Here is a 24,234-nt window from a genome sequence, read left to right on the forward strand (position 1 = left end):
TTCAATCTGTGCTTGAAATCCAATACTTGACTGACAGACCTTGTATGTACTGCATGGGAGGAAGAGGAAGGTGTAGTCACACAAAAATTATGACATCCCCTATTATTTCACACAGTAATGTCCATGTAACTTATTGTGATTTGTTAAGCGAAATGTTACTCCTGAACTAATTTAGGCTTCGCTAAACAAAGGGGGTGAATACTTATGCAACAGGTATATTTTAGTTATTACATTTGTATTCATTTGTTAATTTTTTTAAATTTTATTTATTTATTTTCAATTTGACATTATGGAGTCTTTTGTATAGGTCAGGGATGGGCATCTCCAATCCTCGGGGGGCCGGAGTGGTGCCGCGCTCTTTTGCTCCATCTCTAGCAAACAAAGCTAATTAAACTAGTTGCGTTCTAAACTGAAGATCGTGATTAGTTGATTATTGGAGTCAGGGGTGTTAGCTGAGGGAAAAGTGTGCCGTCAATCAGGCCCCTGAGGACTGGAGTTCCCCCATGCATGGTGTAGATCAATGACAAAAAGATAACAATTAAATATTTTTCAATCCAACTTTCCAACGCAACAAAACGTGAAGAAATCCAAGGGAGTGAATACTTAAATATATTTGTTCCATGTGTAGAACCTTTCTATTGACCAACATATATTGATGGACATAGCACTATAGTAGCAGTCAAAAGTTTGGACACACCTGCTCATTCAAGGGTTTTTCTTTATTTTTATTATTTTCTACATTGTAGAATAATAGTGAAGATGTCAAAACTATGAAATAACACATATGGAATCATGTAGTAACCAAAAAGGTGTTAAACAAATGAAAACATATTTTAGATTTTTCAAAGGAGCTCTTTGCCTTGATGACAGCTTTGCACACTCTTGGCATTCTCTCAACCAGCTTCACATGGAATGCTTTTCCAACAGTCTTGAAGGAGTTCCCACATATGCTGAGTACTTGTTGGCTGCTTTTCCTTCACTCTGTGGTCCAACTCATCCCAAACCATCTCAATTGGGTTGAGGTCAGGTCATCTGATGCAGCCACTCCATCACTCCTTCGTCAAATAGCCCTTACACCACCTGGATGTGTGTTGGGTCATTGTCCTGTTGAAAAACAAATGATAGTCCCACTAAGCGCAAACCAGATGGGATGCTGTGGTAACCATGCTGGTTAAGTGTGCCTTGAATTCTAAATAAATCAGCGTCACCAGCAAAGCACCCATGCTTCAGGGTGGGAACCACACATGCGGAGATCATCCGTTCACTTATACTGCGCATCACAGACACGGCGGTTAGAACCAAAAATCTCAAATTTGGACTCCTCAGACCAAAAGACAGATTTCCACCGGTCTAATGTCCATTGCTCGTGTTTCTTGGCTCAAACAAGTCTTCTTATTGGTGTCCTTTAGTAGTGGTGGTTTCTCTGCAGCAATTCAACCATGAAGGCCCTATTCCGATGTGAGATGTGTCTGTTGAACACTGTTAAGCATTTATTTGGGCTGCAATTTCTGAGGCTGGTAACTCTAATGAACTTATCCTCTGCACCAGAGGTAACTATGGGTCTTCCTTTCCTGTGGTGGTCCTCGTGAGAGCCAGTTTCATCATAGCGCTTGATGGTTTTTGCGACTGCGTTAGAAGTAACTTTCAACGTTCTTGAAATTTTCCGTATTGAAGGACCTTCATGTTTTAACGTAATAATGGACTGTTGTTTCTCTTTCCTTATTTGAGCTGTTCTTGCCATAATATGGACGTGGTCTTTTACCAAATAGGTCTTATCTTCTCTATACCACCCTTACCTTGTCAGAACACAAGTGATTGGCTCAAACACATTAAGAAGGAAAGAAATTCCACAAATGAACTTTTAACAAGGCACACCTGTTAATTGAAATGCATTCCAGGTGACTATGGAGCTGGTTGAGAGAATGCAAAGAGTGTGCAAAGCTGTCATCAAGGCAAAGGGTGGCTATTTGAAGAATCTGAAATATGAAATCTATTTTGATTTAACACTTTTTTTTTGTGTGTTTTTTTTGGTTACTGCATGATTCCATATGTGTTGTTTCATATAGTTTCTTCACTATTATTCTGCAATGTAGAAAATAGTAAAAAAATAAAGAGAAACTCTTGAATGAGTAGGTGTGTCCAAGCTTTTGACTGGTACAGTTTGGCTTTTGATCATATTGATGTTAGAGTAAGATGCACTGCAACTGAACATTTCCGAAGGGTAATGAGCGTGTTTACTTGAGAATACCCAATATTCACTTTCAACTGACAAAATAATGTTGGTTTGATTCTGTAAGCATTAGTGGATAGAGAGGACTTAATAAAAATTGTACATAAATGAGTGTACTTGATGTCTGAGGGTGCATTAGGTTTATGAAACCCAACGTCTGTCACATGTTTGACACTGTACAGTAGCATATAGAATAATGCAAAGTGGCACGTCCAAACCTTTATAAAAACACACTTTTCAAATGCTTTATGCACTCCTGAGTCTAAAGCGTGTGCTTTAACAGGAAATGAAAGTGGGAGATTGTGTATAACAGGTATTTATGGCAAATCCACCTTTTTAGAGTTTAGTTTATTCCATCATGTTGCAGCATCATTCGTTTGATCTTGGTACTGTATATGAGATCCTTTTCAGGGTAACGCCATCTTTATCTTGGGATATTCCATCACCCGGCTTATATGCTTTTAAATTGTGTTGAATACTCATGGACATGAGCTTCGTGTGTGTGTTTGTGTGGCTCATGTTTGTGTAATAATCTTGCATTGCCAGTCCTTTGGGAGACTGGAGATTGTGTAACAGATGTGCAGAAAAGCATCCCAGGCACCTGCTGATGGTATATTTGTGTGCCCTCTGTAGAAATAGAACTCTAATATCTGTGATGTAAAACTTTTGGAGGGATACAAACTTGCATACATATTGAGTCAATGGAATGGCATTTGACACAGGTACACCGCATAGGCCAGTTTCCTGGACCTAGATTAAGTCTAATACTGGACAAAAAAAAGTGTTTATGAAGATTATCCATTTGATGTGCTTTTTTAGTCCGAGAAGGCCCTACAGAAACATTCCTTATATGTAATGATTATGCCCTGTATCTAATGATTATGTTATGTGTTTAGTATATGCCATCTGGGGCGGCAGGTAGCCTAGCGGTTAGAGCGTTGGGCCAGTAACCGAAAGGTTGCTAGATCGAATCCCCGAACTGACAGTCGTTCTGCCCCTGAACAAGGCAAGGACGACTGTTCTCCGGTAGGCCATCATTGTAAATGAGAATTTGTTCTTAACTGACTTGCCTAGTTAAATCAACAATAAATACATGTGACTGTGTTATTAAGGCTTGTGAACCTCATAATATGGGGTGTTGCTGTGAACACATTATGTATGGAAGTTGTACAGAACAGTATCGTAACTCCTGTAACTCCCAATCAAAGGGTGGTGCTCCAGCAGGTCTTTCCTGTTGATCCATGGCCTTTTCCCTGTGGTTTATGGGCCAAACCATAAGATCATCTGGGAACCAGGCAGTGCAGCGCTACTTTCATTTGGTTAGTGTGATCCATTGGAATGTGTTACTGATTCTTAACCAGTATTCTCCAACCCTATTCCTGAAGAGCTACCCTCCTGTAGGTTTTCGCTCCAACCCCAGTTGTAATTAACCTGATACAGCTCAACAGCTAATTATTAGTCAGGTGTGCTAGATTAGGGTTGGAGTGAACCTACAGGACGGTATCGCTCTAGGAACAGGGTTGGAGAGCCCTGTTTAAACACTGACGACACCCCCTAAAGCAGGGTTATTTCCCCCCCCCCCCCCAAGTTTTCTGAACCCCAAAATATTTTTTTGTTTGTTTTAATGGTCTTTGTTGGATATAAGAAAACACCAGGGAATGAGCTTCAAGTGACTTTAATTTGAGAAATCTGTTCAAGTATTTCCAAGAATAATAGAGACACGTGATTATAAACAAATGAAAGCAAGATTTGAAATTATTACATTTAATTCCAATATTATATCGGTTTGGGCTTCTTGCAGTTAATTTGCAATTATGTTCCGGCCCCCCCGACGACCATCAGCTCAAGAAAACAAATCGGCCCGCGGCTGAATCGAGTTGTCGACCCCTGCCCTAAAGGAATGAATACTTAGTTAGGACCAGCCCCTAACTCATTTCAACCTCTTTATTAAACTCCTCTGGGTGTGGTAGCTTCTACTAGGAGTATCTTCTGTTCTTCCTCAGGCAGGAATATCCCAAGATAAATGGTCACTGTCTCCTTTATAACGTTTGTTTCTGTACTAATCTGTCATTTCATCTGTTCTTCACAGCATTCAGTGGTGTAGCTTGCTCACCCGCTGTATCCCAGAGTCTGGGATGGTTGTACATGTTTCTGTGTAGCCTTTATATAGTGAGTCTGTTGTCTGTCCTGGGAATTGTGGGTGCTGACTCCTCAGTCACCAGACCTGCTGATATTGTCTTGCACTGCCAAAGCTTTAATATGATCGCTGCAATGCAATAGGAATATAATAAGGCTTTAAGCAGGGCTAAGGGTTGCATTTGTGATTTTATTGTATTTAGGAACGCATATACTGGACTGAAGCAACTCGGACCTACTGTAAAAATTACGTTTCTTTAAAGTGTAAACATTCCTTTTGAGATGGGGTTTTAGTGTTGGAATTGGGTATTTTTCTTTGGCTAGAGTTAGCTAGTGTAGGGGTTAGGGTTAAGTTCAGGAGTTAGATTAAAGGGTTAGGGTTAGGCGGAAGGGTTAGCTAACATGCAAAGTAGCAAGTAGTTGCTAATTAGCTACAATGTTAAAGTTGTCAGTGATGAGATTTGAGCTCGCAACTTTTGGGTTGCTAGATGTTGGCGTTATACGCCCACCCATCTACCCACCAACCTCCCTGTTTTTTTGCCTTAAGTAACCATCTGTCTTGTGTAACCATACCAAATGTAACATATCGTACTAAACTGAGTCTTGGATCTACATACAGAATAGTACTAAACGCTCAATGGTTGACTTCACTTACCAGTGTTTCCAAACCCTGGTCCTCGAGCACCCCCAACAGTACACAGTTTTGTTGTAGCCCTTGACAAACACCCCTCATTCAACTCATTGAGGTCTTGATGATTAGTTGACATGCTGAATCAGGTGTGTTTGTCCGGGGTTACAATAAAAATGTGTACTGTTGTGGTTACTCGAGGACCTGGGTTGGGAAACACTCACTTTTATACCAGACATGCTCCAGTAAGGATCCTGCCTAGGTTTGCAACCCTAATCCTGCCCATAGAAAATGTAGTTACATTTATTGTGAGTGGTGACGCAACACAATTGCACAACATCTAAGTACATTTTCCTGCACTGTCCCATGTCTGTGGTTGTACTTCCATCTCTTTAAACTGACTTGTCATGTTTTCATGTTGTACTCTTATTGAATATTAAAATATCCTATTTATTCATATTTCTACTGTTGTCCTTTTTCCCTGTGTTCATGAAAAATATACTGTAGCTAGTCTTGAATTTCAGTAAATTGAAGGTATTAACTATTTTACGTCCAACTGTTCTGAATCTGTTTCATGAGTTGAAGCGTGAAAATGTTCACCCAACTGTCGTATTACAGTACCAGTCAAAGGTTGACACACCTACTCATTCAAGGGTTTTTCTTTTACTATTTTCTACATTGTAGTAACCAAAAAAGTGTTTACACAAAAATATATATTTGAGATTCTTCAAAGTAGCCGCCTTGATGACCGCTTTGCACTCTTGGCATTTTCTCAACCAGCTTCACCTGGAATAATTTTCCAACATATGCTGAGCACTTGTTGGCTGCTTTTCCTTCACTCTCATCCCAAACCATCTCAATTGGGTTGAGGTCAGGTGATTGAAAAGGCCAGGTCATCTGATGCAGCACTCCACTCTCCTTAGTCAAATAGCTCTTACACGGCCTGGAGGTGTGTTGGGTCATTGTCCTGTTGAAAAACAAATGACAGCATCCCATCTGGTTTGCGCTTAGTGACTGTGGTAACCATGCTGGTTAAGTGTGCTTTGAATTCTAAATAAGTCAGTGTCACCAGCAAAGCAGCCCCACACCACCTCCTCCATGCTTCAGGGTGGGAACCACACATGCAGAGATCATCCGTTCACCTACACTGCATCTCAGACACGGCGGTTAGAACCAAAAATCTCATTTGGACTCAGACCAAAAGACAGATTTCTACCAGTCTAATGTCTATTGCTTGTATTTCTTGGCCCAAACAAGTTTCTTATTGGTGTTCTTTAGTGGTGGTTTCTTGGCGGCAATTTGACCATGAAGGCCTGATTTAGTCTCCTCTGAACAGTTGATGTTGAGGTGAGTCCGTTAACATTTATTTGGGCTGCAATTTCTGTAGCTGGTAACTAATGAACTTATCCTCTGCATCAGAGGTAACTAACTATGTGTTTTCCTTTCCTGTGGCGGTCATCATGACAGTTTAATCATAGCGCTTGGTTTTTGCGACTGCACTTGAAACGTTCAAAGTTCTTAATTTTCCACATTCCAGATGACTACCTCATGAAGCTGGTTGAGAGAATGACAAGTGTGCAAAGCTGTTAAGACAAAGGGTGTCTCCTTTGAAGAATCTCATAAAATATTTAGATTTGTTTTACACTTTTTTGGTTACATGTCTTCACTATTCTACAATGTAGAAAATAGTTTAAAAAATCCCTCAAGTACCGTAGGTGTGTCCAAACTTTTGACTGGTACTGTAAATTGGATATATGCATTCCAGAGTGTCCCTAAAAATAATTAGCCCAAAATAACAAATGGCAAGCTATCCATATTTTAATGAGTCAAACAATCATTCACAAACTGATCCCATAAAGCAAGAATTACATTTTGGGGAAGGTCATTTGGCTAATCATGATCAATGTATTGACCCCTGAGAACTTTCAGGCATAAAATGGGGAGAATAAAATATGATCTCAAAATGCCCTATTTACATATACTTTTAGTACCAGATCCAACATGTTCATCTAAAACCTACAACATTTGGTCTAGAGTAAGGGGAGGAAAGTCAACATTGGTTTAGCATATTCTGCGTTAGTTCAAATTTACCTGGATTGAATCCCAAACGTAAACAGTACTTCAATGGAGTTCAAGGCAGTAACATACAAAGCACTGAAAACATCCCACAGTAACAATTAGTCCTGTCATTTCTTTTGCCAGGATTTTAAAATGTTATCAAGAAATTGCAAATATAACTGATAAAAAGCTTAACCTGATCTCCCAACACTGAAGCAAAAAAAGCTAAATACAATCCCAGTGCTACGCAAAAAGAACAAAAACTTTTGTACATAAGTTTTATTAAGTTGAACTTTTCAAAAAAGAAATTGCTCTTCTGGTATCAAAATGAAAAATGTTTGTTCCACATAACATATTTTTTTATATCCACACCGGATGGGGTGTTTGTGATTAAGGCTCGTTGCCATTGAGACTCTTCTGTTGTTCGGTCCTGCTCCTGCGAAGCATGTCTATGTGCTTGGCTCTCATCCATCCATCTCGGGAAAGGGTGGTCTGTCCCAAACTTAAGGAGAGCAACCTGGGGACAAGCGTTATGCCGATTTAGCTACAGAAAATGATTGCTTAACTTGAGGAGCATGTTATGCTGAATTAAGACGTCAGGACAAGCATGGCTGAATAACTTCCCACGTACCTTGCGACGACAAGCATCCTATGCAGGTCCTCTGCGGTGACGCTCTGGGGGTCATCTTTGCGCATGTCAACAAAGTCATCCTCAACTGCCTGTGGAAAACAGTAACAAGGCAACTGATTAAGATTTAACAAAAATAAGAAACAAATTAGGCTCATTTCTATAGAAAATAGAGGGAGTGGTCAGAGTAACCACAGGTCTTGTAAACCTGATGCCTTACCACGACATAAAACAAAACCTTGACTGAGCTTAACTATTCAATATTGCATTCAGCATAGAAGCTGGGTTCATAACAAAGGCTGGAAATCTGAACAATCAAAAGTAGCATTCACCTTGGTGACCTCATCAGAGATGCTGTAGTCGAGGGTACGGGCCAGACTCAGGTACACACGGAACTTGTTAATCTGTGAGGTGAACTGTGCCATGTGGATGGTAGCGAGATAATCCTCCATGTTGGGTGGGGTCACTTGGGGCTGTAGGGGCACCTGGCAGTCTGACTGTGGAATGGGAGCAGAGATTCTATGATAAACACATCACACGGGGGGGTTATTTCCTGTAACGGCCCGAAAAAGATTCAGACCATCCAGTCAATGGGAGTGTGGCAAATATGTTGACGAGGTATTTGCGGGAAGTCCTCAAGTCGAGGGCTTGATTTCAAACCTCTGGTGCTGGTGAGCACTGGTTCACTTAAACCCGAGTTGGGTGTGTGTATATTGAACTTCAGCAGCTCATTTCACATTCGCAACACGGCACTCATCCTCGACAAGGAAGATGAACTTGTGACCATCTGCTCCCACAGTTGTTTATGACACATTCACCCTGCCCTTCACTGTGGCGTGGCCTGATAGACGGCCCAATCCCGACGCCTCTGGCCAGGATTGTCCCGGTGGCACAGCTGCAGCCATAGCAACTCCATTCCACCAAACACACAGAAATAGCACACAGCGCATTCCTTTGGCCATTTGCAACACAGTGAGGCCAAGTTCTAAAGCCAGACCACGGCGCTGCTAGGGGGCTGGGGGGAGACCAATGGGCAGCGAGATGGGGGCAGCATGATGGCGCTGGTTGGAAACAACCCCATGGCATTTGACACGTGTCAGTCTCCTGACATCCTGGCTGAAACCTAACCTCTGCACGCACGCGGACACACACACACACACACACACACACACACACACACACCTCTTACGCCCTCTGGTGTGTGGGCCTTGCCTCCTCAGAGCCTCTTTTGTACTCACCGGCAGCAGCGATCGGCCCTCTGATGTGACGAGCACGTTAATATTGCAGGGGAATTCCATCTGGTGGTAGCTGAAGTCATAATCAACCTTCTGCCAAGAGATCAGGTTCCCCAGGGCAGTGATGTTCCGCACACCTACAGCACACACGGATATCTATGGACATCTCGACACGGCACAAAGCTATTTCCAACGGATTTACATGACATTGCACTACCGCAATTGGTAAACCAAATTAATGCATTAATATACCCCGGACTTCGCACACGACAGCTAGAGGCACTCCCGATACATGCTGCGCGCTCGTCTTAAAAATGTGCTCCCAGTCGCCGTAGTTATTTCGCGCTGCCCAGGAACAACCCCTTGTCCCTGCCACCTATCCCCACTTGTGGAGATCTGAGAGGATACGACAGGTACAAGCAATGTGGAAAATTCCACATAGCCTATCAGAGGGCAAGGTGGAGCAATCGCCACATTATGAACACCTATCAAATCCTCTCAGATCTACACAAGTGTCCGAGCTTAAAAGTTGTTTCTGGGCAGGGCCTCAGTTTCTTTCCCTAGTGGCTCAGGGCCAAAGCCCTAGTTGCGGCCAGTAGTTCACAGTGCCCCCTCCTCTTACCTGAGCTGTCCAGTTGACCCTGCTCCAGCTGCGTCTCATCAAGGAAGAGGGAGGTGTTCCTGGCCAGCTGCAAGGCTCCACTCACCAGCCGGTTGGCCACATAGTCCTTCTTAGGCACCAGACGCATGCTGTTCATTGTGTGGAGGCTCATACTGAGACGGTATGACTACCGGGGAGAAGAAAAACAGTAACCAAAGTTACTTTAACGTACATCGATAAACTGTCTGCCGGTTCAAGTCTTGTAATGTATGTTGTGCGATAGGTTATATTCATGCAATGTACACTACATGACCAAAAGTATGTGGACACCTGTTTGTCAAACATCTCATTCCAAAGATCACAGGGATTAATATGGAGTTGGTCTCCTCTTTACTGCTATAACAGCCTCCACTCTTCTGGGGAGGCTTTACACTAGATGTTGGAACATTGCCGCGGGGACTTGCTTCCATTCAGCCACAAGAGCATTAGTGAGGTCGGGCACAGATGTTGAGCAATTAGGCCTGGCTCGCAGTCGGCGGTCCAATTCATCCCAAAGGTGTTCAATGGAGTTGAGGTCAAGTTTTTCCACACCTATCTCAACAAACCACTTCTGTATGGACCTCGCTTTGTGCACGGGGGCATTGTCATGCTGAAACAGGAAAGGGCCTTCCCCAAACTGTTGCCAGAAAGTTGGAAGCACGGAATCGTCTAGAATGTCATTGTACGCTGTAGTGTTAAGATTTTCCTTCACTGGAACTAAATGGGCCTTGCCCTAGACCATCATTGGTCTTGAGACTGGTGTTTTACGGGTACTATTTAATGAAGCTGCCAGTTGAGGATTTGTGATGGGAGGGGTCTGTTTCTCAAACTATCTATTCTGGTTAGAGCCCGTTTGTGCTGTTCTGTGAAGGGAGTAGTACACAGCGTTGTATGAGATCTTCAGTTTCTTGGTAATTTCTCACATGGAATAGCCTCCATTTCTCAGAACAAGAATAGACTGACGAGTTTCAGAAGAAAGGTCTTTGTTTCTGGCCATTTTGAGCCTGTAATCGAACCCACAAATTATGATGCTCCAGACACTCAACTAGTCTAAAGGCCAGTTTTATTGCTTCTTTAAATCAGAACAACAGTTTTCAGCTGTGCTAACATAATTGCAAAAGGGTTTTCTAATGATCAATTAGCCTTTTGTAATGATAAACTTGGATTAGCTAACACAACGTGCCATTGGAACACAGGAGTGATGGTTGCTGATAATGGGCCTCTCTACACCTATGTAGATATAAATAAATACATTTAATCAGCCGTTTCCAGCTACAATAGGCATTTACAACATTAACAATGTCTACTCTATTTAGATTTTATTTTAAAATGGGGAAAAAAAAGATGGTTCTCTTTCATAAACAAGGACATTTCTATGTGACCCCAAACTTTTGAACGGTAGTGTGTGTTTACAAGCAAATTTCTCTCTGGGATATGTATACATTCAAACCGTCAAACTCCAAAGCCACTCCCCTCAGATTTGGAACAACCCTCAAGCCCATGGATCCCTAATTGTCATCCTAGAGTTCTACAAAGTGTGCCTTCTTTCACTATTGCCAGACTCTATTCTAATACTTACCTTCACATGGAAGGATAAATTCATTTAGTCATGAAAAATGAAGAAACTGTACTGCCATACTTCTGTCTGGAGTTACTGTTCTACTCAAATTTTTATCTCAATTACTAGTGGCACCCAAAACGTGCTGCGACATCTCAATTCAAAATCTCAAACAACAGTCAAACCAGTTGATTTAACGCGGGCCACGATAAAGAATATTAACTCACACAAGGCACCAGCTGTTGGACGATCTGATAGAGTCGCTCTGTGTAGGAGTTGAGCGGGCAGCCACTCAGATTCAGGGTGAATTTACCCAAAGGCAGGACATCCCGCCTGGTATACCTGTGAATGCAGAGACCCACACAATAACTATCAGGAACCACCTTGAGGAGCTTGTTACAATAAAGAGTAGCGGTGGTACTTACTACGCACTACAGACAAGAGTCATAAATAGAGAAATTAAAATAGACATCGTATATCTCTGGCACGGTTTCACCGAACCTAGATTAAGCCTCGTCCTGGGTTAAAAAATCATTCTCAAATGGAGAACGTCCACTAAATTGTTTTAGGCCAGGAGTAAGCTCACGCTGGGTTTTGGGAAACCATCCCTTTGTGTATGGAGGGCACACGCACACGTTAGAGATGAGGTGCAGTAAGAGGTACTCGGCAGCCAGTCCGTCTCCCAGAAGAACGTGGGTGAGGTAAGCGAGCAGCTCTGCCCTCACCGATGCCATCTCAACCAGGAAAGAGGATACAACTGAGAAGGGGGAGACACAAAAGTTTAAAACAGACACTCCACATAACAGTTAAGGACCCCTATAATTAGATTTGTTTTGTTTTTAAAGCATACAAAATCAGGTCCAAATTCTGATTTTTTTTTGCATAAATCATGAATTGATGTCAGTGGGAGAAATGCACCGCCCCTCAGTGAAGACAAGTAAATGTATATTGTGATGTGTCCCAGTCTTACAGGCGCTTTGGTCCTCTGTGGGAGCAGAGGGCAGAAGAGGGTTGTTGTGTTGCAGGGGGCGGGCGTACAGCATGTGGAGACGGGGAACCAGGGAAGCAGGGGGGTCATGAGCTCTCTGTTCCTCTGGAGTCTCCATACTCTCGGTGGGGTTTAGCAGCAACATAGAGGGGTCTCTGTGTGGATACACAATGCTGTGAGCAATACGGATGCACAAAACACAACTAAAACAAGGGGCCTCCTGGGTGACGCACTGCATCGCTGTGCCACAAGAGACTCTGGGAAGGAGCCCAGAGCAAAACCCTCCCTAACCCGGTTTGGCCGGTCGGGATATCCTTGTCTCATCGCACACTAGCGACTCCTGTGGCGGGCCGGGCGCAGCGCACGCTGACCAGGTCGCTAGGTGCACGGTGTTTCCTCCGACACATTGGTGCGGCTGGCTTCCGGGTTGGATGCGCGCTGTGTTAAGAAGCAGTGCGGCTTGGTTGGGTTGTGTTTCGGAGGACGCATGGCTCTCGACCTTCGTCTCTCCCGAGCCCGCATGGGAGTTGTAGCGATGAGACAAGATAGTAACTACTATAGATACCACGAAATTGGGGAGAAAAAGGGGGGTACATTTATATATATTTTAAATTATTTAAAAAAAAAAACTAATTTAAAAACAAACTCAAGCGCCTTACTTTTCTTCGCCCAGCACAGTCAGGACTGGGTTGACGGAGAGAATCCCGTAGATCTCCAGTGTGTCGTTCAGTTTGAAGCTGTCCAACCCCTCATAGACCTGTCAACAGAGCACCTGGTGAGTCCGAGTCAAATGGGATCTTTGGAATCACTTGACTATTCTGACACACAAATAGGCTAGTTACAGAACCCAGGCAAAATATAATATAAATCAACCACTGGACAGGCTGGGCCTGAAAATCACCCAGGATGATTTGGTTTGTTTTACCTTCACTGGACAGGCTGGGCCTGAAAATCACCCAGGATGATTTGGTTTGTTTTACCTTCACTAGACAGGCTGGGCCCCTCTCCCCCGGCAGGGGAAAGTTGAGGTCCAGATGGGAGGAACAGTCTGAGGGGGCAGTTGTCTGGCTGGAGGGGGCTTCGGTCTCCTGCCGCTTGGAGTCCCCGTTGCCATGGGGCTCTGTAAATAGAAGAGAGAACGGTTGGTATAAAAAGTTGTGTTTTGCCGCGACACTGTGGCAGATAGTGGTAAATTGCATCATTCCATCATTGCGCCACACGATCACAAGGGGGAGTTAGAACACCGATTATGCTTTTGGTTTCTCGCCATCGAAAAACACAGAAAGAAAATCGAAGATTACAAACTGGCTTTATTTACCACAGTGTGGAAATACCGATACCCCCTCTTGATGAAGAGAGTTTCTGAAACATGGAGGAGTCCTCCTTTGCTGATGTGAAGAAGAAACTGAAGGAGTCCTGCGAGGATACGGACGGAAAAAGGTTGCCCATATTTTCAAGAGCTGAGCAATTTAATTTGTTTTATTTATTAAAATGTACTTGTTTATTTAGACAATTGAATGTATTTGTTTAGGCTTGGCCTATTTAGTAGGCTATTTTTGGGGCCCACTAACTCACTCATTTGTGGCCCTGGATCAAAATAAATAAGACATTCTTTCTGATAGTCTAATAAAACTTCTTAAAAAAAAGTTTAAAAAAGTTCACCTTCTCAATTATTTGTGACATTATGGTTACAATGAAGAATGTAAACGAAAGAAATCAATTAAATCCTATTCAAAATCAGATTCGTGTTTAGGAGCTGTAATTTTCCCAATTTTTTTTTTACATGACAAAAACATCACACAATGATCAACGACATCACACCCGCTCATTTCCACATGCTCACGCCCCCCGCCCCCCCCTTCAGCATGACTCTCCACCACATGGCCTCAAACGGCACCATTTTGTTCCTCTCCGTGGCCCACGCACTTTCAACATTTAGATAATAAAGCCTTTGACCTTTCCGTCGTGTTAATGGAATATCGGTTGATTTCCACTTAAGTATACATTTTTTCTCTCTCAAGATGATTGACAAGAAAAGTATCCTCCAACCCATCGGGTAATCTCACTGCACGCACCTTCATATACCACGTCTTGAAGTGCGCTGACAAGACAGATTAAACAGCACATTTCCATTGTAATACTTCTGACAGACAACTTTCTAACACCGCCCAATAACTTTTACACTTTAGAACATTGCGAGGCGGCATGGATTATTTTAACCTAATGAAAAATTAACCCGGTAATCTAATTTAATTAACTGCCGACCTCAGACTTGTGGGTTTAACCTTCTGAATGAACGATTACACTCAAGGGGAAAAAAGCTGATTTATGGAGTTCCGAGAGTCAATCCATTACCCAACAAAATAACAAATTGATTTAGCCTAAATGCTTACGTGATTATTATTCCGCTTTTCCTGCATTAATTCATTTGTCTGCATGTCTATTCAACACTTGGCTGAACAGAAACAACGCCTCGATATATATTGTCTTTCACAATGCGGCACACTGACAATTCAAATCGCTTTGAAAAGAGCCTTCTAATACAGCGAAAGCTACTAAAAACAAAACTTTCATCACTCTTGATTTCTTCAAATTGCTTTTCAGGAAAAAGACGTCATTCAACGTGCGTGGTCGCAGGCTGGCTTCTCTCCGACACCACAAAATCCATCTGTAGGTGACGCTTTATCCTTAGGAACCATATAGTGATCTAGTGAAGAGTCGGATGTTTTTTTTTTTTAATCCGAATCCACATGTCAAGTGTAATTGCGCCATTGTATTTACCCAAATTCCCTCAACTCTGGGACCACCCGCCAGCTGATATTTTTTTGCCCGATGCAGGACTCAAGCGCAAGAGGAGAGAGACTCCCGGACAGAAAAATTCCCACCTCCATTCATTTACAAAGGGTTAGCCTAATAGCTTGGCTAGGTGAGAAAAATCAATTTATGCTACAGTTTAGGATACAGGATACAGACTGACCTATTTTAAAGTGCAGCCTAACGGCCAAAAAGGGCCAACTTGAAATTAATTAAAGGCTGAAGTCCTCTAAGGTTCTACATTTCTAACACAATATCAGAGACCTGATTTTCCCTCACAAAAAAAATGCATCAACCCCTAAAAATGTTAATTTATTATAATCCACATAATAATTCAAACAAAATTAGCTGTAGTGAGAGAGACGGGGAATGCTGAAGATGATCAGAAATAATGTGTCTTTAACCAGTCTTTATAGTATCTTATTTTGAACGAAAGCCACAAACCATCTTCAGGGCACTATTGAATTGGAGCCTTTCCCTATATGTTACTTTGTGCACAATAGCGAATTGAGGAGAGCCTAAACAACTTAATTAGGTCTATAAATCAATAGCCTATCTTAAAATGCGCCTGGCTTTATAAACCATCCATATCTACAGGAATAAGACAGATCCTGCTTCTGTTGCCTGTTTGAATGTAATAGCCTACTGATTCCGTGAGCACCAAACCGCACGCAACATCAAAATGTTGGATAAAGCAATTTCACAAATCCGGCTGTTTAAAAAAAAAAAAAATTGCTATGCTGTAATAAAAGGCAGAAAAATAATATGCAAGCAGCTCTCGCGCCTCTACCCTCCTTGTTCTTTATCTCCTTATTGTTATGACAATTATGATCACTATTATAATAAGTCATGTCTTCACGCATTTTATAACCACCACTGAGCTGTAGGCCTAAGAGCGCATCCTGTTCAGCCTCAATGCCATAAGAGTTCCACCTAGTCGACAGATATTTAGGAAACCTCATATGTTGTCCAAACAGTTAAGAGTTCCCAGTAGGTGCATCGATTATAGAAAAAGGGTAGCGGATTGAATTGTTTTTATATGATCAACCCATAAATAACCTCAACCTATACGCAACAGTAGCTCGAGCTTCTGACAAGGATTTTACACGAGGCCTAATTCACACGATATGCCCGAAAATACTAATAACCACTAGGCTAATAAATAAATCACATTTTCCTTACAACTATTTAATTAACTTATGTTACTTCAAGTTATCCATTTGGTGCGCACACAAAAGCGATTTAGAGTTGAACGGGAGTGTCGAGTGTGTTGATATAAACGGTAACATTATCAAAATTCCTCTTTCAGCCCGGCAGAATGCTGTATGATTCAGTGCATTGCCAATCACATCACTCAAAAATATAAGATTTGGGGGCCTCCCGAGTGGTGTAGTGGTCTAAGGCACTGCATCACTACAGATCCTGGTTCGATCCCAGGCTGTGTCGCAGCCGGCAGCGACCGGGAGACCCATTTGGCGGCACACAATTTGGCCCAGCGTCATTCGGGTTAGGGGAGAATTGGTTAAATAAACATATCAGGCAATAATTAAGAGCATCCAGCAGAGTTCACAGATGGCGATGCCTCAACTGCAGGCCGGGTGTTACGTTACAGCCTTATTCTAAAATGTATTAATCTACACACAATACCACGAGGACAAAGAAAAAACCTTTTTTAATTAAAAATATAATAAATGAAATATCACATTTACAGTAGTATTCAGACCCTTTACTCAGCACATTGTTGAAGCACGTTTGGCAGCGATTACAGCCTAAAGTCTTCTTAGGTATGACGCTACAAGCTTGGCACACCTGTATTTGGGGTGTTTCTCCCATTCTTCTCTGCAGATCCTCTCAAGCTCTGTCAGGTTGGATGGGCGGAGTTGCTGCACAGCTATTTTCAGGTCTCGCCAGAGATGTTGGATCGGGTTCAAGTCCAGGCTCCGACTGGGCCAATCAAGGAGCTTGACACTTTTTTAAAATTTTATTTTTATTTATTTCACCTTTATTTAACCAGGTAGGCTAGTTGAGAACAAGTTCTCATTTGCAACTGCGACCTGGCCAAGATAAGGCATAGCAGTGTGAACAGACAACACAGAGTTACACATGGAGTAAACAATTAACAAGTCAATAACACAGTAGAAAAAAGGGGAGTCTATATATACACAGTGTGCAAAAGGCATGAGAAGGTAGGCAAATAATTACAATTATGCAGATTAACACTGGAGTAATAAATTATCAGATGGTTATGTACAGGTAGAGATATTGGTGTGCAAAAGAGCAGAAAAATAAATAAATAAAAACAGTATGGGGATGAGGTGGGTGAAAATGGGTGGGCTATTTACCAGTAGACTATGTACAGCTGCAGCGATCGGTTAGCTGCTCAGATAGCAGATGTTTGAAGTTGGTGAGGGAGATAAGTCTCCAACTTCAGCGATTTTTGCAATTCGTTCCAGTCACAGGCAGCAGAGAACTGGAACGAAAGGCGGCCAAATGAGGTGTTGGCTTTAGGGATGATCAGTGAGATACACCTGCTGGAGCGCGTGCTACGGATGGGTGTTGCCATCGTAACCAGTGAACTGAGATAAGGCGGAGCTTTACCTAGCATGGACTTGTAGATGACCTGGAGCCAGTGGGTCTGGCGACAAATATGTAGCGAGGGCCAGCCGACTAGAGCATACAAGTCGCAGTGGTGGGTGGTATAAGGTGCTTTAGTGACAAAACGGATGGCACTGTGATAAACTGCATCCAGTTTGCTGAGTAGAGTGTTGGAAGCAATTTTGTAGATGACATCGCCGAAGTCGAGGATCGGTAGGATAGTCAGTTTTACTAGGGTAAGTTTGGCGGCGTGAGTGAAGGAGGCTTTGTTGCGGAATAGAAAGCCGACTCTTGATTTGATTTTCGATTGGAGATGTTTGATATGGGTCTGGAAGGAGAGTTTAGAGTCTAGCCAGACACCTAGGTACTTATAGATGTCCACATATTCAAGGTCGGAACCATCCAGGGTGGTGATGCTGGTCAGGCGTGCGGGCAGCGAACGGTTGAAAAGCATGCATTTGGTTTTACTAGCGTTTAAGAGCAGTTGAAGGCCACGGAAGGAGTGCTGTATGGCATTGAAGCTCGTTTGGAGGTTAGATAGCACAGTGTCCAAGGACGGGCCGGAAGTATATAGAATGGTGTCGTCTGCGTAGAGGTGGATCAGGGAATCGCCCGCAGCATGAGAAACATCATTGATATATACAGAGAAAAGAGTCGGCCCAAGAATTGAACCCTATGGCACCCCCATAGAGACTGCCAGAGGACCGGACAGCATGCCCTCCGATTTGACACACTGAACTCTGTCTGCAAAGTAATTGGTGAACCAGGCAAGGCAGTCATCCGAAAAACCGAGGCTACTGAGTTTGCCGATAAGAATACAGTGATTGACAGAGTCGAAAGCCTTGGCAAGGTCTATGAAGACGGCTGCACAGTACTGTCTTTTCCCGAAGCAACTCCTGCGTCGTCTTGGCTGTGAGCATAGGGTTGTTTTCCTTTTGGGAAGTTGAACCGTCACCCCAGTCTGAGGTCCTGAGCGCTCTAGACCAGGTTTTCATCAAGGATCTCTGTACTTTATACCGCTCATCTATGCCTTGATCCTAACTAGTCTTTCAGTCGCTGCCGCTGAAAAACATCCCCACAGCTTAATGCTGCCACCCCCATGCTTCACACCGTAGGGATGGTGCAGGTTTCCTCAAGACGTGACGCTTGGCATTCAGGCCAATCTTGGTTTCATCAGACCAGAGAATATTGTTTCTCATGGTCAGAGTCCTTTAAGTGCCTTTTGGCAAACTCCAAGCAGGCTGTCATGTCCCTTTTACTGAAGAGTGGCTTCCGTCTGGCCACTCTACCATAAAGGCCTGGATGGAGTGCTGCAGAGATGGGAGAACCTTTCAGAAGTTCAACCATCTCCACAGAGGAACTCTGGAGCTCTGTCAGAGTGACCACTTGGTTCTTGGTCACCTCCCTGAACAAGGCCCTTCTCCCCCGATTGCTCAGGAAGACCATTGACGGTTCCAAACTTCCTCCATTTAAGAATGATGGAGGCCCTTGTGTTCTTCGGGACCTTCAATGCTGCAGAATTTTTTTGGTACCCTTCCCCAGATCTGTGCCTCGACGCAATCCTGTCTCGGAGCTCCACGGACAACTCCTTCAACCTCATGGCTTGGTTTTTGCTCTGAAATGCACTGTCAACTGCAATCAAGTTGTAGAAACATCTCAAGGATGATCAATGGGAACAGGATGCACCTGAGCTCAATTTCGACTCACAGCAAAGGGCCTGAATACTTGTGTAAATAAGGTTACTGTTATTAAAAAAATTGCACAAATTTCTATAAACATGTTTTCGCTTTGTCATTATGGGGTATTGTGTGAAAATCCCCAAATACAGGTGTGCCAAGCTTGTAGCGTCATACCCAAGAAGACTCAAGGATGTAATCGCTGCCAAAGGGGCTTCAACAAAGTACTAAGTATAAGGTCTGAATACTTTTATAAAATTTGCAAAAACAATTTTCCATTATGGGGTATTGTGTGTAGATTGATTTAATCATCCATTTTAGAACAAGGCTGTAACAAAATGTGGAAAAAGTCACAGGGTCTGAATACTTTCTGAATGCACTTTGAAAAGTATTCAGACCCCTTGAATTTTCCCACATTTTGTTACGTTACGCGCTCCGTTGCATCAGTCGGTCTTCACTTGTAGCCTGCTTTGAAGCTGCAATGTCTGCGAGAAGGACCCGAACACGTGATGGGCATTGGCTAATAACAATTGAGATACCTGGCAATTGGCAGCAGAGAAGGAAATGTACTACTGAAAAAAGTCAGACCATTTGGAACACAACAAATACAACAATAGTACAGGAAAGATTATAAACAGTCATATGCATTCATGACTGCAATTTAATCAGTCAACATGCAGTTCATTTGTTGTTTAATTATTCAAGGCTCCCTACGTTACTTATTTTTTTTATAACTAAAACGCTTGAATGAAATGATCAGACCAAAGGACGAGGACACAACAGTTCACCTGACAAGACGAACGCCTGACATTTCTAACTCAATATCACAGACCTCATTTGCCCCGACGAAAGTTAAATCAAAGCCCAACCAACAAAACTAGCGTATAATAGGTCATGACGTAGATACACTGTATATCCAATGGAAAGCATACAGTATTTGTTCACCATTTTCATTAATAAAAGAAGGATAAAAAAGACTAGATGGAGTAGACGTGCTCAACGATGCCCTCTGGTGTTTCAAATGAGCATTAATGGCAAAGCACTGTGACTCAGCGAAGCATAACACAGCATACTATACTGCGGAATGATGCAACTTTAAAAATGAGGAACCACTGTAGTGCTGCTGAAACTGAGTCTTCAAGGGTCATAACCAGCCAGGGTCATGCCCACTAAGCATGAAAATAAGAAAAAAAAATAGTCCAAACCGGGGAGGTACTATCTGAATGCATGTCGGGTTTTATTTAAAAAGTTTTGCTACAGTGTGCCCTAACGAACACGTCTCAAACATGCATCCAAGTAAAGCAGTTCGTAAGGGGTGTGTACCCACCTGTGTGTGGTTCTCTCTGCTTCTGGGGTTGTGTGTCCATGTCGTCGTCCTCTTCGTAACTGCGCTTCTGTCTGCTTGGGACATAGGAGGTGGATGGGACAACTCTTGCCTGACTAGAACAGCCATAGCTGTGTGGCAGAGTTAAGAACAACTCCATAGCTTGAGACAGCTATTTAGGCAAACCACTGCACCTACACAAATAGTGAGCAAAATTCTGACTCATTTCAACAAACATGGATAATCACAGAGCATACTGCATAATCATATTCATAGACTCAAAGCCAAATTTGGACCAACATGTCAGAGGGGGATAAGCCCCTCTTTTGGCAGACAGCCAAATTAAAATGCTTTGTTGAATATACAGTGTATTATTCGGAAAGTATTCAGACACCTTGACTTTTACCACATTTTGTTAGGTAGTCTTTTTCTAAAATGGATTAAATTGTCCCCCCCCCACTCAATCAATCTATACATAATACCCCATAATGACAAAGCAAAAACAGGTTGTGTGAAATTTTTGCAAGTGTATTAAAAATAAAAACTGAAATTTCACATTTACTTAAGTATTCAGACCCTTTACTCAGTACTTTGTTGAAGCACCTTTGTGATTACAGCCTTGAGTCTTCTTGTGTGCCACGCCTGGGGAGTTTTTCCAATTCTTCTCTGCAGATCCTCTCTAACTCTGTCAGGTTGGATGGGGAGCGTCGCTGCACAACTATTTACAGGTCTCTCTAGAGATGATCGATCGGGTTCAAGTCCGGGCTCTGCTTGGCCACTCAAAGAAAATCAGAAACTTGTCCCAAATCCACTAATAAGTTGTCTGTTGTCTTAGCTGTGTGCTTAGGGTCGTTGTCCTGTTGGAAGGTAAAGCTTCACCCCAGTCTGAGGTCCTGAGTGATCTGGAGCAGGGTTTCATCAAGGATCTCTCTGTACATCTTTCCCTCGATCCGGACTAGTCTCCCAGTCCCAGCTGGTGAAAAACATCCCCACAGCATGATGCTGCCACTACCATGATTCACCATAGGGATGGTGCCAGGTTTCCTGCAGACGTGACGCTTGCCATGCAGGCCAAAGAGCTCAATCTTGGTTTCATCAGACCAGAGAATCTTGTTTTTCATGGTCTGAGAGTTCTTCAGGTGCCTTTTAGCAAACTCCAAGCGGACTGTCATGTTCCTTTTACTGAGTCTGGCCACTCCACCACAAAGGCCTGATTGGTGAAGTGCTGCAGAGGTGGTGGTCCTTCTGTAAGGTCCTCCCATCTCCACAGAGGAACTCTGGAGCTCTTTCAGAGTGACCATCAGGTTCTTGGTCACCTCCCTGAACAAGTCCCTTCTCCCCTGATTGCTCAGGAGGCCAGCTCTTGGAAGAGTCTTGGTGTCTCCAAAATTATTATATTTAAGAATGATGGAGGCCACTGTTCTTGGGCGCAGACATTTTTGTTTTGTACCCTTCTTCAGATCTGTGCATCGACACAATCTTGTCTCGGAGCTCTACGGACAATTCCTTCGACATCATGGCTTGGTTTTTGCCCTGACATGCACTAACAACTGTGGGACCTTATATAGACAGGTGTGTGCCTTCCAAATCAAGTCCAATCAATTGAATTTACCACAGGTGGATTCCAATCAAGTTGAAGAAACATCTCAAGGATGATCAAAGGATGCACCTGAGCTCCATTTCGAGTCTCATAGCAAAGTGTATGAATACTGATGTAAATGGGATATTTCTGTTTCTTAATTTTTTTGAAATTAGCAAAAATGTCTAAAACCCCTTTTTGCTTTGTAATTATGGGTTATTGTGTGTAGATTGCTGGGGATTTTTTAAACATTTTAATCCATTTTAGAATAATGCTGTAACATAACAACATGTGGTAAAAGTCAAGGGGTCTGAATACTTTCCGAAGGCACTGTATATCACAGCAGAAAGAAAGGATATCTCTTTAGCCCAAGGGCTCTCTCCTGGAATAGGGACACAATAGAAGGTCTGTCTCTCTGCAGTCACAGTGTTTCTGGAGTTCAAATCCACCTGAAGAACACAGGTAATCAAGAGCAGTCACGTGAATTTGAATCTTAAAACACTACCACTCCTGGGTTTAAACTAAAATCTACATTGTAGACACCACTTGCATACTCTGTGTCAAAATGACCTGCCCTGACTGCCATGCAAAGGTCTAATACATTAGCTACACATCTTTCAAACTATGGCTGCTGCTGAACTTGGACAATGTTAGAGAGATGAGCTTACCCCACATTCTGTGACATCTTTGTACTTCCCACATCTCAACACCTGAGAAATGTCAGACAGACAACTAATGACTGGAGGGACAGAACAAGATTGGAAAAACGTTTTCCTACTTACCATATAGTTCCACCAATTACAGTAAATTGACTGCACTTTCAACAAGTACATAGACTATGAACTATCTACAAAACTAAAACTGGTTGTTTTCACAGGGCTAGGTGAAATGCACCTCGAACATCCTATAATTTCTCAGTCTCATTAGCAGATTCCAATGCAGGTAATTGTCAACAGATAACACTGACAGCAGGTGTCTGTGTAATATAGTGCATTCTGCAGCTACTGAAGCAAAGGAATGGAAGAGATTAAGGTCTTACATTGGCCTTGGTTGAGGGGTCCACAGTCTCATACACTCCCATGTAAAACTCTGGGTCAAACATGTCTTGGACCAAACAACGGAATTTCACAAGGCTGTTGGGCTTCAAGTAGTGCAAGGGCACATCATTTAGCGAAGGAACCTGAAATGAAAACAAAAATATGTACAAAGGAAGGGTGTGCTGGATTCTATTTTCATTTAAGTGTTTAGTGTGCTGCTAGTTCACAGTGACCAATGTTAGTCAAATGAGAATAAATAGCATTCTTCAGAGACATTTTTTAAATGTCCATACCCAGCTATGAGATTCCTTTTCCTTCAGTTGCCCTTTGAAGTATTCCAACACTTTTGCTTCCCATTCTGGGTTAGAGTTGCTCTGGGCTGCAGGACAACAGAAGCGACAGACAAACCACATCCGCATTATGCATGCTGATCAGCAGAAAGTCACGGCGCCACAAACGGGAGACGTAAACATGTGTATTGACCAATCATAAGAAACAACCACCTATTATTATAACACAGAATAGAAATTCAACTAAATATGAATGACCTCCGAAAACACACGCCACACTTTTAAAGCAGTCCCATGTTAGCTAACATTAGTAAGTTATTCCAGTCTCATCAGTTTGTTGTTCTGGAAAATCAGCTGTTTTCAAACTCGTAACTAGCTAGCTAACTGTGGCTAGCTAGCTAAGTTCCTGAACCAGCATGGTCTCGCTAGCAGCACCTCTTCCACCGCATTTGTCTTCTTACCAAACATCGCTTCGACAACGCCCAATGGCTTGTTTATCCAATCGTGAGACGACGGCATTATTTACCAGTAAATCTTTTTTTGGAAGGCCGATAAAATAAACGACAGAGAATATCAATAGTTATTCCTCAATAACTTTTCTCTCTTTCTCTCTCCAGCAGCGCACAGCTCAGTCCGCGTTCACACTGGCGGGAACTTTGCGTCACTAGCCATGAGAACGCAACGCCCTCGTCGTCGCCGCTGCATCTTTTTAGGGATATTTTCGACAATATCTGTAATATTATTATATTTTAAATAATATCCATGTTACTCATGTTGACCGTCGACTGGAGAAGAAAGTCGATCAGAAACTTTGTGTT

General features: G+C 42.7%; 1 protein-coding gene across 1 annotated transcript; it reads right to left on the bottom strand.

The window, feature by feature from the left end:
• Window positions 1-6,794: 6,794 nt before the first annotated feature.
• Window positions 6,795-24,066, bottom strand: LOC139409419 (minichromosome maintenance complex binding protein). The gene is made up of 16 exons (XM_071154564.1): window positions 23,878-24,066; window positions 23,420-23,505; window positions 23,129-23,269; window positions 22,758-22,799; window positions 22,448-22,538; window positions 20,514-20,642; window positions 13,082-13,221; window positions 12,761-12,858; window positions 12,084-12,256; window positions 11,747-11,870; window positions 11,341-11,455; window positions 9,538-9,703; window positions 8,919-9,052; window positions 8,013-8,177; window positions 7,684-7,772; window positions 6,795-7,569 (listed from the first exon to the last, which is right to left on the bottom strand). The coding sequence occupies exons 1-16, from the start codon at window positions 23,933-23,935 to the stop codon at window positions 7,443-7,445; spliced, it is 1,878 nt and encodes a 625-aa protein (XP_071010665.1). The 5' UTR covers window positions 23,936-24,066; the 3' UTR covers window positions 6,795-7,442.
• Between the last annotated feature and the right edge of the window lie 168 nt (window positions 24,067-24,234).

The sequence above is a fragment of the Oncorhynchus clarkii genome, chromosome 1 (assembly GCF_045791955.1).
Source record: "Oncorhynchus clarkii lewisi isolate Uvic-CL-2024 chromosome 1, UVic_Ocla_1.0, whole genome shotgun sequence".
In the NCBI taxonomy this organism is placed as follows: domain Eukaryota; kingdom Metazoa; phylum Chordata; class Actinopteri; order Salmoniformes; family Salmonidae; genus Oncorhynchus; species Oncorhynchus clarkii.